This window comes from Eupeodes corollae, chromosome 1, assembly GCF_945859685.1.
Source record: "Eupeodes corollae chromosome 1, idEupCoro1.1, whole genome shotgun sequence".
Lineage (NCBI taxonomy): Eukaryota > Metazoa > Arthropoda > Insecta > Diptera > Syrphidae > Eupeodes > Eupeodes corollae.
Window position 1 is genome coordinate 267,605,476 of NC_079147.1, and position 15,149 is coordinate 267,620,624.

Genomic DNA, 15,149 nt, shown 5'->3' on the forward strand with positions numbered 1-15,149 from the left:
TATTTTAATTTAATAGTTAACTCATGCAATGCTTGCCTTTTGTGTTCCATACATTTATTCTCAAAATGGTTTAAAGGTTTTTTTTAACATGTTTAAAATCTACGAAGTCATCTTTTGTAAACTGTTTTAAGTTTGCAAGAACTTGAAATGCATCATTTTAAAATGTATTGTTAATTTTCGAATTAGATTTGAAGGCTTGGGATATCAATGTTGTTATCTTCAGTCTGAATATTGTGGTCCATTGCCACAAACGCTACCATATTTCGTTCATTTTCTATACGAAGCTCTTGGATCCGTTTTAATACATTCGATAACGTGGACAGTAGAAGGTCATCTTTGGGCCCAAATTTTGCTGCAGTGCTTTCATTTTTCTAGAATCGGGGTTCGCCAAAACAAATTTATATTGTTGATGAAGGAACTTTGCCACAAGCTGTCTTTTAAAAGTATAATGCCTTCATGACATTAATTAGTTTGGTTAATTCTGATGCATTTTTAGCATCCCCATTTTAGAAAGAATGTGTTTCAAAATTATTTCTCCCCAATAGAATTAGAAGTTCTGAATAACTTTTTGATCTAAGGACTAAAACACTGAAGTTTTGTTATGTGGTAGTAAAAATAGTTTTTAAGGTTTAGCTCACAAAGATAAGATGCAGCGTTATCGTAAAACAGCTTAATTTTCCTCTTCTGTATTCCGATTTTTCTATCAAACTGCATTAGCCCCCTGTCATTAAATCTCGCGTCATCCAAGTTTTCTTGTTTGATTTTAAAGTAGCCGGCAAGTCCACTAGTAATTCTAAATTTTTCCCAGCCATACTTACACCTATTTTGATAGTTTTCAACCTGTGCACTTTTCCAATTTAAGGGTAAATGCCTTGAAAGGTAAAGCATTAACGCACGTTGAACACATCTTCCGTTTGGAAGAATAAATCTAAGAAAAAATGAAGGAATTTTCTCCATAAACTGGTCAACACCCTCTTGATCATACTTAGGCATTTGAAACGTATGTTGTTTTTGTCCTGCTATTTTTGGAGCCATTTCTCAGATGCATTCAAATAAGAGCACCCACTTTGTTCCATGATTTCCATTGCTTTTGCGAGCGAATCGGGAATTAGAATACTTTGACTTTTTGCTCTGGAAAACCATTCCATGCACATTTAGTCAATTTTGCAACGTTCTTAAAAATGTCATTTTTTTTCAAATTAACATTTGTATGTAGTCATCTTAGCTGCGTAGCTTATGGTTTCATTCCACAATGCATTAACGTGACAATTCTTACCCACAAAATAGGACATCCTAAGAAATTTAAAAACCTTACGGTAATATCATATTTCTAATTTTCGAATTACCTGTAAGGAGCTGGGAAATACCCTTTTTAACTAACAACGAAGTGCAGCGTTCTATATATAAATCTAAAGCGTTTTCCCATTTGGTAAGCTCTTAAAAAAATGTTCTTGTTGGAGATTGTCCACAAATTTCTTTTGTTAATAGAAACGAAAGTTAAAATTATTAATTTTTTTAATGTGTTCGTTTAAAAGAGGCTTTAATAAATGCAACAAAATGTTGCGGTGGTTCACCGACTAAAAATTTAAGTTTCATTAAGTTTAGTAACAAAAAAATACTTCTTGTTTCTTGTTTTTACACATTTTATTTACAATTTTTATTTGTTCATACATTTGTGTGTTTAAAACATTTTTGTATATTTTTTTTAATATAATATCAATTAAATGTTTATAACTATAAATTTATACAATAAATGTATTTTTTAATTTTAATAAAACAAATACGTTAACCAACTCGTTCGTTGGTTAAGAGTCAAAGTTTTTTTTTTGTTTTTTGTATATAATATAAGAATATTTTGTTTTATTTTATTTAAGGTAATTATATTAACAGAAATAATCACATATTTATGAAGAATTAATAACAAAAAAGAAATACATAATAATATTTTAATTATAATTAAACAACAACAAAAAAATTAAAAATCTAAATTAATATAAATAATACATTTTGGAAATGATAAAAAAAATACAATTGAACCAAAAAACTTGTAGTGTACTTTTTGTTGACTTGAGAAAACTTTAAATACATAATGATACATAGTAAAGAATTGATGGTTGCTTAAAGCTTTTTAAATACAGAATTTAATTTGATACTTGGTCTTAAAAATTCTACAAATTAGTGCTTAGTTTTTTGTAGTTTTTTTAAGCAAGTAACAATTACAACCATTTTACAGTTAAATAATTATTACCAATACATTTTATTTGTACTTAAAAATTATAAGCAACATCAATCTTTATATTTAAAATATGATAATCACATTCTTACTGAAATTTATTTCCTTTTTTAACTGTTAGAGAATCATTATGAAAATGCACTTTTACAAATATTTTTGTATTCATATTTAGTGCATTTAAATTGTATAGAAAAAGCTTTAGCGTTGCTTGTGGTAATTATTTAGGATGCGAATGTTAAACAAGTTAATATTTAATTATTTTTATATTTGATGATTATGGTAAAGATTTTTATTTTTGTTACATTTTGTTGGATGGAATGCTGGTTTTGTGAACCTCACTTTCAAAAACAAAGTACTGGTTTTTTTTGTGTAAAGTTTACCATAAATGACTATGACACGTTATTTAATTTATAATTTCAATCAAAAGTTAAAAATAACGTGCGAAGAATTCTTCATTGGTTAAGTATACAATTCTTTAAAAGATATGTACATACAAATATGTTTATTATGGCTAAGATTTCGAAACAAAACAGTTTTGAATTGGCCGGAAGTGTAGAATAATTCAGTTTGAAAAAATTTGATCACAAAATTTAATAAGAAAATGCATTTGAAGGCAATTCGAACAAATTGAATTTAAACATTTTTCTTCTGAATGTTTAAGGCAGTTTTTAATCTATCTTTACTATAATCATCAAACGTATTTTACTTTTTCTTTTGAGAACAACAAACAAATTGACTTATGTTGCTTTTAAACTGACAACAAATAGTTGAATTAATTTATTAGTTAATCTACAAATTGTGAACTACGCGTGGCACTTTATGTTGATTTTATTTAGGTATTGTCTTCTTTTCAAAAATTTAAAATACAAACTTTTCTTTTATAACAAACACTTTTTCTTCTATTTACATAGTTTATATACCTACGTACTTTTTTATATATAAATATAAATATTTGGATTGAGCTGTTTAATTAAAACAAATAATAAACAAGCCAATTAACAAAACTATTCAACTATTTACCAACTGTATGCAATGATGTGTACCCTGTTGGGCCAGTTGGTGTTTCATTGCCAGAAAAACAACAACAGACACGTTTCAAAACCATCATTATTGTAGAATCTCCAAAATCATCAAAATCCGTCAAGAAAACGCCCGATGTTATATCCTCTTCAGTTCGGGTGCCAACAAATTCACGCAAATCCGATAATGGAAATCCTTCCCCATAGTAGCGCTTGATTGTGTCATATGCATCCATTATAACAGCAATGAATAGCGACAGGACAACGTAGATGTACAAAGAAATGAACGAATAAAGATAAACTTGACAGAATATCCAAAGTAAATTGGACTTGCTCGAGAGTGTGGCAAAAGTGGCGAACATATCGTCACCGTTGATCAACGAGAAAAGGCATTCGGAAGTTGTTGCGAGCGAACGGAATTTCATGTGATACGGTCCCAAGACTAACCATCCACAGAAAGTGAACCCAGCATAGATGAGCAGGGCACAGAAGAGGAAACGGGCAATTTTCGGCGCTGCTCGCTGTAGAGTTAGAATAACTACATTGTAGGTTTTGAAGAATCCCAAATAGCGAAGGACACCAATCCACACGAGTAGATTTCCAATTCCCAGGAACACAGAGCAAATGTCCCATCCGTCGATAACGAGGAGTTTTCGTTCGATTTGCTCTTTCATAGCGGATCCGATGATGAGGAGGAGATCGTTGAATATAATCATTATGTACCTATAGAATCGGAGGTCATCAGTTTCGATAATTTAAAGTAATTCTTTTTCTACTCACCACATATTGATAAATTCCATTTTACCATCAAAGCTCAGATCCTTTTTGTAGGTGACCTTAAAGAAATTCACAGTCTGTACCCGCAACAACTGAGCCCTATAAATCGCTCGAGCACACAGTCCAAAGGACAGCATGCACACAACAATCACGAGTACATTGAGGATAGTTCTCAAGAAAGTGTCCAATTCTGCATCAGTGATGTACTTGATGTCTCCTCTGCAATGCAATCGCATCGCATCAGCATCCAGAGACAACAGCATCTGCCCATCATGGTCACGATTATTGAAAATTATTTTTATATCAAATTTAAAACAATCCGGAGCCGAGAGTGGCCCATAGGCCTTGAAATTAATTGTTTTTATGCCAAATTCCAAACTAGCCTCAACCAATGCCGAGAAACTAACATTTACGTCACGCTGCTTGAGGAATTTCTCAATTCCAATTGTTGAAACATTTTTCGTTATCAATTCACAATGTCTAACAATTTCCGGATCAAAGATGTAACTTTCATTGAAGCCAAATATGATGCCTTGACGATAGCTATGGAGGCAAAGTTTCATCGGAGCCATTTGATTATTTTTCGTTGGATAGTCGTAGGGTCCAATGGATCGACTTACATTTGCATAATTTGTAATCGCAAAATCAATAGTATCGAAGAATTGAGTTTTTTCGTAAATAGCTAGTGGACCATTGGAGGGAGGATAGGATTCGGTTTCACGGGTGGAATCCCAGCCTTTGAGGAATAAATGTGAGAAAGAAATGCGATTGTCCCATGTGTAGTTGATGTGGTTGTAACGTGAATGGGCAAATAAACAAAGCTGCATTGTGACAAGGACGATTTTAACCACCTGAAAAGAAAAGAAATAACCGTTAGTTGTTAATGGCTTTGAGTCATTCTATAATTTTAAACATTTTTTGGGAACATTTTCGAATGTATCATATTTTTGCCGAAATCTGTAAATACAAAATTTGGCCGGTTTTTGGTCGTTGGTAATTATTTGAAATTCTACCTAAAAATTAAAGTGGCAGGGCAAAATTTTAATGAAAAATTTTGTTTTTTATACTAAAACCTTGAAGAACAATTAGATATTAAGTTTTGAGAAGCATAATCCATCCTTTAAACATTTATTGGATTAATTTCGAGGTGCTTCAGGTGGATTTGAGTCGAATGTTCAGTGCGTTATTCATAACACTGGGCGTCAAGATTTTGTTCCTTTTTTACAATATACGCGTACTCAATGGGATATGAATACCCTTATAATCACTGTGTGAGCAATTAGGAAAGGAGGTTAGGATTAGAAAGAAGATACCGGTGCACACATTGGTTTTAAATGTCTGCACATTGTAATGAGTGGGAAACATTGAATCTGGTAAAGAATTTCACATTCGTGTGGTACGACTAAAGAAAGAATCTCTGTACTTTACAGTACGTCCGAAATTGGGCTCAAGGGTAAACTGATGAGAATTCCTAGAAGAACGGGTATTACGGTTGAATTGTTTAAGGGGAAGAATGCAACTGGCTATTTCATTAAAGCATTGTTTATGAAAGTAGCGATAAAATAATGACAGGCATGAAACCTTACAACTGTGCTCGGGAGATACAAAAGTTTCAGTTAGACAACGGCCACCTATCATTTTTGAATTCTGTCTAAGAGACTCAAGTAGGTTATAGGAGCACCTGCCCAGATATTTGAATTGTATTTGAGTTTCGGACGACTATAGGCTTTATAGATTATAGCCAGATCAGTGCAGATCAAACTGTTCCAATTGGTTCCAATTTAGCCCTAATTCAAAAAATACATATAAAATACTTTTTGAAGCTTTCTTAATTTATTAAATAGTTTTGTTCGATTAAATTCGTGGTGGTTTTCCAAATCTATAGTCCCTTTCTTCGATATTTAGTTGAAATATTTAGTGTTTTGTTAAAGTTTCAAATAATCTTTATAAGTAGTTAGATTTTAAGTGTCACAAATTGATCTATAAGAACTAATTAAGCTAAAACAGTTTCCAATAGAAAAAGGCAAAAGTCTAACGAAATAAAAATTTGAACTTTGCAAAATTCTCTCACGATTTATTGTTTAGGGATAGGTTGTATTTTAAAACACCGTTTTTGGTTATTTTTATAATTTGTAAAGAGGTATTTTTGAAAAACTTAATATGACAAATTTAGAATGAGATTTGAATACAGTTTATTCTTTAAACATTTCTTGTTTGCTTTGTGCTACAAGGTCCGCACGCAAATATCAAAGGCAAGTCTACTGAGACGGCCCAGCATGAGGTAGTGCGTCCCATGGAGAAGACAATTCAATATAAAGAATATACTCGTGCTACCTTACTGAATTCTGATTCGCGAATCGCGAGGTATTAATTCACAGCCGGGTACCTGATTGTGCCAGTGTATTTCAATTCAGGAATTACTAGCAATCAGAAAGCAAAATACTCAAATCAAACTCAAACCCAAATAAAAACATGGCTATCTGCACTGATAACCAAGCGGCTGTTATGACTATAAATTCGGCCACAACATCGGGCAGGTTCAGACGACATAAGGGACTTGAACGTAATGCACAGTTCTAGTTGGCCAGTTGTTAAAACATTTTCTTGACTGGACAGTTAGTCAAGATAAATCTCCCTAACTATCAAGTCAAGTAAACTTATGTCAAAATGACAATTGATAATTTTTTTTCATTCAACTGAAAGCTGAACTTTATTACTCTATGATTTATTTATTTTCTGCACACCTTCATTTAATGCTTTCTCTAAAAAGCTTCCTTGTAAATTTGGAAAAAAAAATAAGTAATATTTCTTTACAATACAAAATACAAATCGTAATGGACTGAGGAGTATTCTGTTTGTGAAGTAAATTTCTGAATTTGAAATTTATGACACTTAAAAAACTAACTAATCAAAATGTACGTTTAAAGAATGAAGTTGACTGCAAATGAAGCCCCTTGTGTTGTCTGAACCTGCCCATCCTCTATACTCGTCTTACAATGTAGGGATGAGCTTTTCAGTCTTAACATCAACCTCCGTGTCACTCTCATTTGGGTTCCAGGTTACAGTGGCATTGATGGAAATGAACGTGTTGATTAGTTAGCCAGGCAAGAATCGGTTCTTCAAAGCTTACTTGCGGAAAGGGTTATTATTCCTCTTGGAACTATGTAGGGAACATTTTTTTTTAAATTTTCTAACAGAATCCGATCGCAGGTTTAAAAATGTTACGGACTTTTACCATTTCCAGGAAGAAATGGCCTATCAATCCAATGTTTGTGTAGTCCCAGACTTGATATAGCCTGACATTGGCTGTAGCTACGGAGACCAGCATGAAAGGGAAACTGTGATTCACTTTCTCTGTTAATGTAATGCCTTAACAAGTACTAATTTTAAACTTCGGAAGGGCATTCTTAAAGATCTTGATGAACTTTTTGAGCTGAAAATCAAAGACCTGATTTAATTTCCGAACGCGACGAATTATGTTTTTGTCAGAACCAAACAATGCAATTTGGCTTAAAATTTCTATAGTATCAAATATTGAAATATCAAGGTAATCATTATTGATAGAAAATATATCAGATCATTTAGAAAAAACTACAGAAATCAATTACTTTTGGTGCTGATTCTACATTAATTTGGCGCCAAATACACCTTAAGTAACAGAAGAAGTATATTTGCAAAAATGATTTGTAATTTTCAAGTATTGGGGTTGTTTGTTTTTTTTTTGTTTTTCTTTTTCAGAAATAAGGTTGAATAATATTAAAACAAGTTCTATTTAATTGCTTGATTGTTTAAAAAGATTTCAAACGATGAAAATGCTCTTTAGATGAGTGGCTACACTTATTTTATAATGATAACAAATTTCTGCACCTATAATTACAGCAAATTGTGAGAATAATAATTATTGTCATATAATATGTATAGAAATGACCTAAGAGTAAATAGTACCAAATTGTTGTTAAAGTGCAAACTCATGAAAATTACACTACGTCAAACACTGTTCTTTGTTTTAAGGGTCTATCATGGATATTATTGGGCTATCAGCAAATTTAGGCAAAAACCTTTTAATGCAATTTTGCTAATATCATTTCCCGAAAAATATTGTGCGAAATTAAATATGTTGGATTGTGAACTTATGTTTAAGTTTGATATATATGAAGTTTTTGTATTTTAAATATTACTTAATTTCAATAATTTTTACTTAAAAAGACTTAGTGTTAATGCAATCGTAACCTTCTACTCTTTAATAGATTGAATTGAATTGGATTTATTGTTTCAACTGCATATGTTCTATTGTTTATTTAAGCTTTTTATTATCTTACTAAAATACATCCGCTTTGTGTTTTTTTTTTGATTTTTCATTTACTTCAATTGTTTAAACGATGGTTCAAAATTTTCTTTAAAATAACAATACTGAAATCATTTTTTCGAATGAATCACAAAACCAAAAATAAACTTAAATTGATCAACACACAAAATAAACAACAAAAACTCACTTGTAATAAAATTTAAACGATCTTAAATAATTTTTTCGTTAAACCTTAACAAATTAAAAAGGGCATCGCATGGTATGGATACCCTGATGCCTTAAATAAGTAATTTATAAATTTAGCTTGTAAGTTACTTCAACAAATAAATAAATAATTTTGCTTGGTGTTTTTTCAAATTAAAAAGTTCTGATTTGCATATTCAATCCACTTGTTAAAAATATATTTACAATATTTTAATTAAGCCAGGTAATTTTTATTTCCTGTATTTTAGTCGGGATTTTGATAAGACATAACATTGCAAAAAGAAAGGTTAAGAACGTAAAAACTGGTGCAAATGAATTCTTGCTATTTAGATTAATAAAGCAAAATTTGAACGAGTTTTGATTTTTTGGTGTAGCCTTTTTAATGCTTTTGTAATTGGGATAAGACTTTTATCAGTGCTACCACTTTAAATAAATAAACTAAACAATATAGATATTGACAAAAAAATACTTTTGTGTACGTTAGTTTTATTGCTAATTTTTATTCCCAATCTTGTAGCGGCTTGGTTTTTTTATGGATTTTTGTGAAAGATTAGCCGCAACAGTTCACAAGGAGGCATGTTTATGTTATTTAAATTATAACAGATATAGCTTCCAGCCTATAGGACACATTAGCTTATTTTAAATTTCTATACTGTCAACTCGCCATCTAAAGCGTGTGATATAACATCTGTATACTTTATTTTTTGAAGCTTTATGAAGTCAAAAAGAAGATATATAGCTGGTACATGCAGAGATTGAACCCAAGAACATGACCGGCCTACGCACTAACCATCACGCCGCGCCGCGGTGATGGTCAGGGCGGACCTTGCTCTGAATGTTACATGTAAGTAATTATGTGACTCAAACAAAGTGGAAGGATGGATGCCTTTCTTCAGTATGAATGAAATAAAAAAAAATTGTGTAAACGCCTGGCGTATTAGTGTTATAGTGACTTTTGGTATTTTTTTGTTTCAATATTATTATTTACAGACCTGTTCGAAATAATAGGGAATTACTTAGACAATCAAACCATGTTTCGCTACATTCTTTGCAATGATAAAATAAAATAAATCATGTTCGGTTTTGAATGCGGAAGAAATGTTTGTCATCCTCAAAGAAAGGTGTTTCACTTCCGTTATACAAAACAAAACTATTTACAGTAATCATGAAAATGGAAACATATCGTGATAGAGATAATGCTTTAATATACTCAGGACAAAAAGCCACTGGGATGACATTTTCGCAAGTTATTGAAACAAAAAGCTGTTTGATTTGAATGAAGTAAGGATTGCGATGGAATCTTCAAAAGAAAACAAAGCTCCGGGTATAGACGGCATTCAATATTAGGTTTCTAAAAATGCGAGTAATTCTTTTATTGAAGAGTTTCATATATTGCTGAAAAGAATCTACGAAACAGGAACAATACTAACATCACTAAAAAATCAATTATCTTCCCCTCTTCAAAAAAGGTGACGCTAGTCTTGTATTCAATTATCATGGGCTTCCATTTTTAGATACCCTCTACAAATTATTCACCTCTGTTCTCCTAAAACGCCTCACTACTTGGATCGAAAACAACATTATACTAAATGAATACCAAGCTGCATATCGAAAAGATTATAGAACCATTGATCAGATTTTTAATCTTTCATGTCTTATGCAGCTGCAACTTCTTAGACTTAAAAGCTGCGTTCGACAATATTAAGAGAGAAGCTCTTATAAACAAACTTATTTATTACATAGGGCATCTTGACGAAAATGGTTAAAATTATCAAACTATTATACCAAGGTACAGTTGCCGCCGTCAGGGATTTAAGCAGTACCTCTAACTTTTTTGCAAAGGCTTTTTATCTTTTTCTTAAATGACCTACATTCTGAACTGCCCATCGGAATACATGTGGAAGGAATCGGTATAAATGTTCTTTTGTATGCTGATGATATTGTAATTTTGGCTGAGAGTCAAGCTGTAATTCAAACAATCATAAACAAGTTCAGCAGCTATTGCGATAAATGGAACCTTGAAGTCAGCTATGTATATCAGATTTATGTTTTGTATCAGCAAATGGGCCTAAGTCCCCCAATATAACTCCGATTGACATTGTGAGCGGAACTCCCCGTGTTCAAATTACTTACTTACTTACTTAAGGTGGCGCTATAGTCCTGTTTGAACTAGGGACTCACCCAACAAACTTCTACATATAGCTCGGTCCGAGAGAGGACTTTACCACTCAATTACTTTCTAAGTCCAAAGAAACAGCGGTTAGCAAGAGTTATTCTTCGTTTGATCTCAGCGCTGGTGTTGTTTTCTGCATTTACAGTGGAGTCTAGGTAGACGAAGTCCTTGACTACCTCAAAGCTACGTCTGTCAATGGTGACGTTTTGACCAAGACGTGCGTCGTACTTTGTTTTGCCTTATTAACCGTTTAACCCATTTTTGCCGCCTCTGCCTCAATACTCACAAAAGCCCCATTGACATCACACTGAGTTCTTCCGATTATGTCAATGTCATCAGCATATGCCAGTAATTGAACAGGCTTTTGAAAAATAGTGCCTCTAGTATTGACGTGTGAGCTCTGAATTATTCTTTCAAGCACGATGTTAAAAAAATCACATGGCAGCGCATCACCTAGTCTAAAACCTTTTTTGACATCGAAAGGTTCTGTTAAGTTGTTTCCAACCTTTATGGAGCAGTGTGAATTCTCTGCACAAACGGACGAGTTCGGCGGGAATGCCAAAACTAGACATGGCTCTATACAGCTCGTCCCTGTAGATGCTGTCATATGCGGCCTTGAAATCGATGAAAAGATGGTGGGTGTCGATATTGGTCTTGGGTTTTTTCCAGGATCTCCGTAATGTGAAAATTTGATCAACTGTGGACTTTCCTGGTCTAAAACCACACTGATAAGAACCTATCACGTTCTCGACGATGGGCTTTAGAGGTTCACATATTACGGCAGAGAAGATTTTATAGGCGATACTAATTCCTCTATAGTGCGTGCAGTTTAGAGGGTCTCCTTTTTTCGTCGTTTATGTTGAATGGATCATCCGGCCTGACAGCGGAATTCAGTTCATCGTCGCCGTTATACAGTCTGCAGAAGTGGTCCTTCCATATCCTCAGCATTGACTGCGGTTCCACTATGATATTTCCACTTTCGTCTTTGCAATATTCGGTTCTAAGTTTATGTGTCTGTGAATTTTGTTTCACCTGTTCATAAAACTTTCGAACTTCATTCCTGCTTTTAAACCTCTCAACATTTTCGACCGCACACTTCTCATGCCCTCTATTTTTCCTTCTGAGAAGTCGGTGTTCCTCTCGCCTCTTCTGCTCATAGAGCTCATGAGCAGCTCTCGTCCTTTTATGCAGCTTCGCTTTGCGTGCCTGTTGTTTGGCTGCATTTGCTTGCCGACATTCCTCATCTAACCAGGGGTTCCTTGTTGGTGGCTGCTTGAAACCAAGCACATCAGAGGCGGCTTCTCTTATTGCATCTTGGCAATGTTGCTACTGGTTTTCAATACATTGTGTTGGCGGCGGAGAACTTCGAGAAAGGTAACTAGTAACTGGGTCGGAAAAGGATTTTGCGATCTCTGGCGATTGAAGGCATTCGACGTTGTACCTTCTCTCAGCACCTCCCTGTTTTGCCTTGGGACTGGAAAATCGAAGGTAGTGGTCCGAGTCGATAATAGCTCCTCGGAAAGTTAGTTCATCCATGATGCTGGAAGCATGTCTGGTGTCGATCTCAATATTATTCTTCTGGTTGACGGTAGATTGATCTGGAGAAGTCCAAGTACATTTGTGGATGTTGAGGTGTGGAACTATGACATTTCGCCCCGCAGCAAAATCTATGAGCCTGAATCCATTGTCGGAAGTGTTGTCGTGCAGGCTGTTCTTCCCGATTATTCCACCAAAGATGTCTTTCCTTCCTAGCTTGGCATTAAAATCGCCCAGGACTATTTTAATATCGTAACTAGGACACTACTCATATGTTTTGTCTAAGGGCTCTAAGAACATATCTTTGGTGTTATCGACTTTCTCTTCTGTGGGGGCGTGCGCGCATATCAGGCTAATGTTGCCGAATGTAGCCTTGATGCGTATGATCATGAGGCGCTCATTGATGCACCTATAGCTCAAGACTTCTTTCCTAAGTCTGGCTCCAATGACGAAGCCGCATCCAAATAAGCGCTGTTGGTTTTCGTGGTAGCAGTCGCCATAGTAAATATCGCAGTTTTTCATCCTCTTTTTGCTCGTATTTCCTGGATGGCGGTGATGTCTTTAAAGCAGTCTAAGGCCTCCGCTAATTCTTCGGCCGCACGTAGTCTGTTAAGGGACCTAACATTCCACGCGCATATCCCAAGTTCGTTGTCCTCAATTCGTTTGCGTTGGTTGTCAACAGTAAATCCGTCCGATCCGAGGCTTTTCGGTGCTTCCTGTTCAAATGCATTTCAAAAAAGAACCTACTATAACATTTACGAGACTATGTCATTAAGTTAGTTGAATTGGGAAACGTTTTTTCATTTACTGTATAGTGTAGAGTATCTTAACAAAAATATCTATTTAAATACAAACGTTAGCGAAGTAGTTTGTACTTTATTTTATTTTTTGATCCTGTTTCTAAAGCTTACGGTTTTTGTTTACAACGGGCTTGAAATTAGACTTTAGTTTAATATGGTCCACCCACTAGCAATAACTGGAGTCTACATAATTTTTAGTTCTAAGGAACCTTTTTATTCAAGAAATAAACTAATATATACTATAAATCAGTACCAAGATGAATTATGAATCAGTTAAAAAGAAAACTTGATTGCCATGAAAACTATTCCAGGTACGTACATTTCTTCATAATTTCTATTTAATTTTATAAATTTACAAAATAGTTGCCCTTCTAAAGACGATGTTATATTAATTCGCATAAAACTATTCGTCTGTATCACCTGTTGATATACATATTTATACTTATTTCTGAACTAAGTTAACAAAGATAAGCTTTGAAAAAGAAAATCTCACACAAGTGGTAGCAGGCGTCTAGTATTTACTTTGATGTTTCATTTATTTACAAATTTAAAACAAAAACAAAACAAAACTTACTCATCTAAAGAACATTACCTACCAAATGTAATTATTTGGAAGAAACTGACAACAAAGAGAGAAACAAGATAGAAATGCATTGCGCGTACAAAAAAGACGCAAAAAGGGTAAATTGTAGTTCATACATATTTGTACCAAGTACATCAAACAAAGAAGATAGTGAATTGTATTTGTTTATTTTTGTATTTACAAAATAACTCAAAAACTTTAAAACAAAAAAGATAAGAAGCAAAGCATCAAGGGAATAACCCGCTCTAACCGCCACCGCCTTTCACACATTTTGTTTTATTTCTAAATTAAGTGTGAGATAAGAACAATTTACTTACAATGAAGTTCTATTGTTCTTCCAAATAAAAAGAATCACAAACAAAACACTCATTCCACAGAAATAGAAAATGCATTTATATTAAATAAAAAAGTCCCACAATCACACTTATCCAAGATCAAATTGATTAAAGATGCAACACAAAATTTGAATATTTCTTTTTGACCAATTGCTTGGTGGTTCTTCAATCAAATCTTATTTATTGTTATGCAAACAATCCAATTGGATAGTTATCTAGCTATTTCGTAACTTATCTAACTTTGTTCTATCAGATTTGTTAAGGACACTTTTGAGATGGAAATGAACTTACTTGGACAACAAATTTGAAGGGAAATCGACGGCGAGCCTGCCATTTCTCAATTGGATTCATAAAGAAAAACTGCAGCTTGCGACGCATCCTATCTTCGTTGAACAAAGCCATCGGGGACATATTCTCGATGTAAGTCGACGAGGCTGGCATCTCAGCATAGACATTATGAACCGAGGGTCGACTATCCACCGACCGAAGGGTGGAGTGTCCAGGTGATTTGCTGGATGCAGAAGTTTGTTGGTCCATGTGTCTTGTGGGTCCTCCAATGCTCGGTTCACTTGTCATGGCAGCGGTGGTTTGTTGATTATTTGTAAAATCCTCATCACTTTCACAACATGAGTTTTCTTCAATGTCGCCACCGTCGTTGTCGGGACTCATATTACTGGCAGAAGTGGTTCCATTTTTGGGACCAAGTAAACTCATCTCAATGTCAATGCCTTTTAGCCCAATGGTTTTTTAATATTTTCAACTTTAAACTGCTTTAAATGCAAAATGCAATCAATCGAATTACTTTTATTCGTTTCGTGTTTGTATTGTTTTGTTTTCTTTTTGTTTAATGATTTAATAATTTTTTGACCTCGGGATTACTTTATTCTTTTCTCTTCCAGCAGCACGTCACTTTAACGTTTAACAAATCACACAAACTCACAGAAATGCAGAGGCAGACGGGAAAAAAGTACAAAAGATGAAAAATAAATTGACAAGTTCAACTTTTGTGTGGGGAAGTGTTTTTCAATTTAAGTCAGCTGATGTTGATGGATGCACTGTTTGCTACCAGCTAATAGATGGCGCTTGGGAGATATGTCGATAATGTAGTTTTTAATATAGGGTAAAGAAGACAGAGACGTTATATTGATATGTTTAATATTAATTATCTTTTATCTTTAAGGTG

The 15,149-nt window shown here is 33.8% G+C and overlaps 1 protein-coding gene across 1 annotated transcript; it reads right to left on the minus strand.

The window, feature by feature from the left end:
• Positions 1-1,624: 1,624 nt before the first annotated feature.
• Positions 1,625-14,943, minus strand: LOC129939037 (mucolipin-3-like). The gene is made up of 3 exons (XM_056046901.1): positions 14,258-14,943; positions 4,033-4,880; positions 1,625-3,975 (listed from the first exon to the last, which is right to left on the minus strand). The coding sequence occupies exons 1-3, from the start codon at positions 14,678-14,680 to the stop codon at positions 3,246-3,248; spliced, it is 2,001 nt and encodes a 666-aa protein (XP_055902876.1). The 5' UTR covers positions 14,681-14,943; the 3' UTR covers positions 1,625-3,245.
• Between the last annotated feature and the right edge of the window lie 206 nt (positions 14,944-15,149).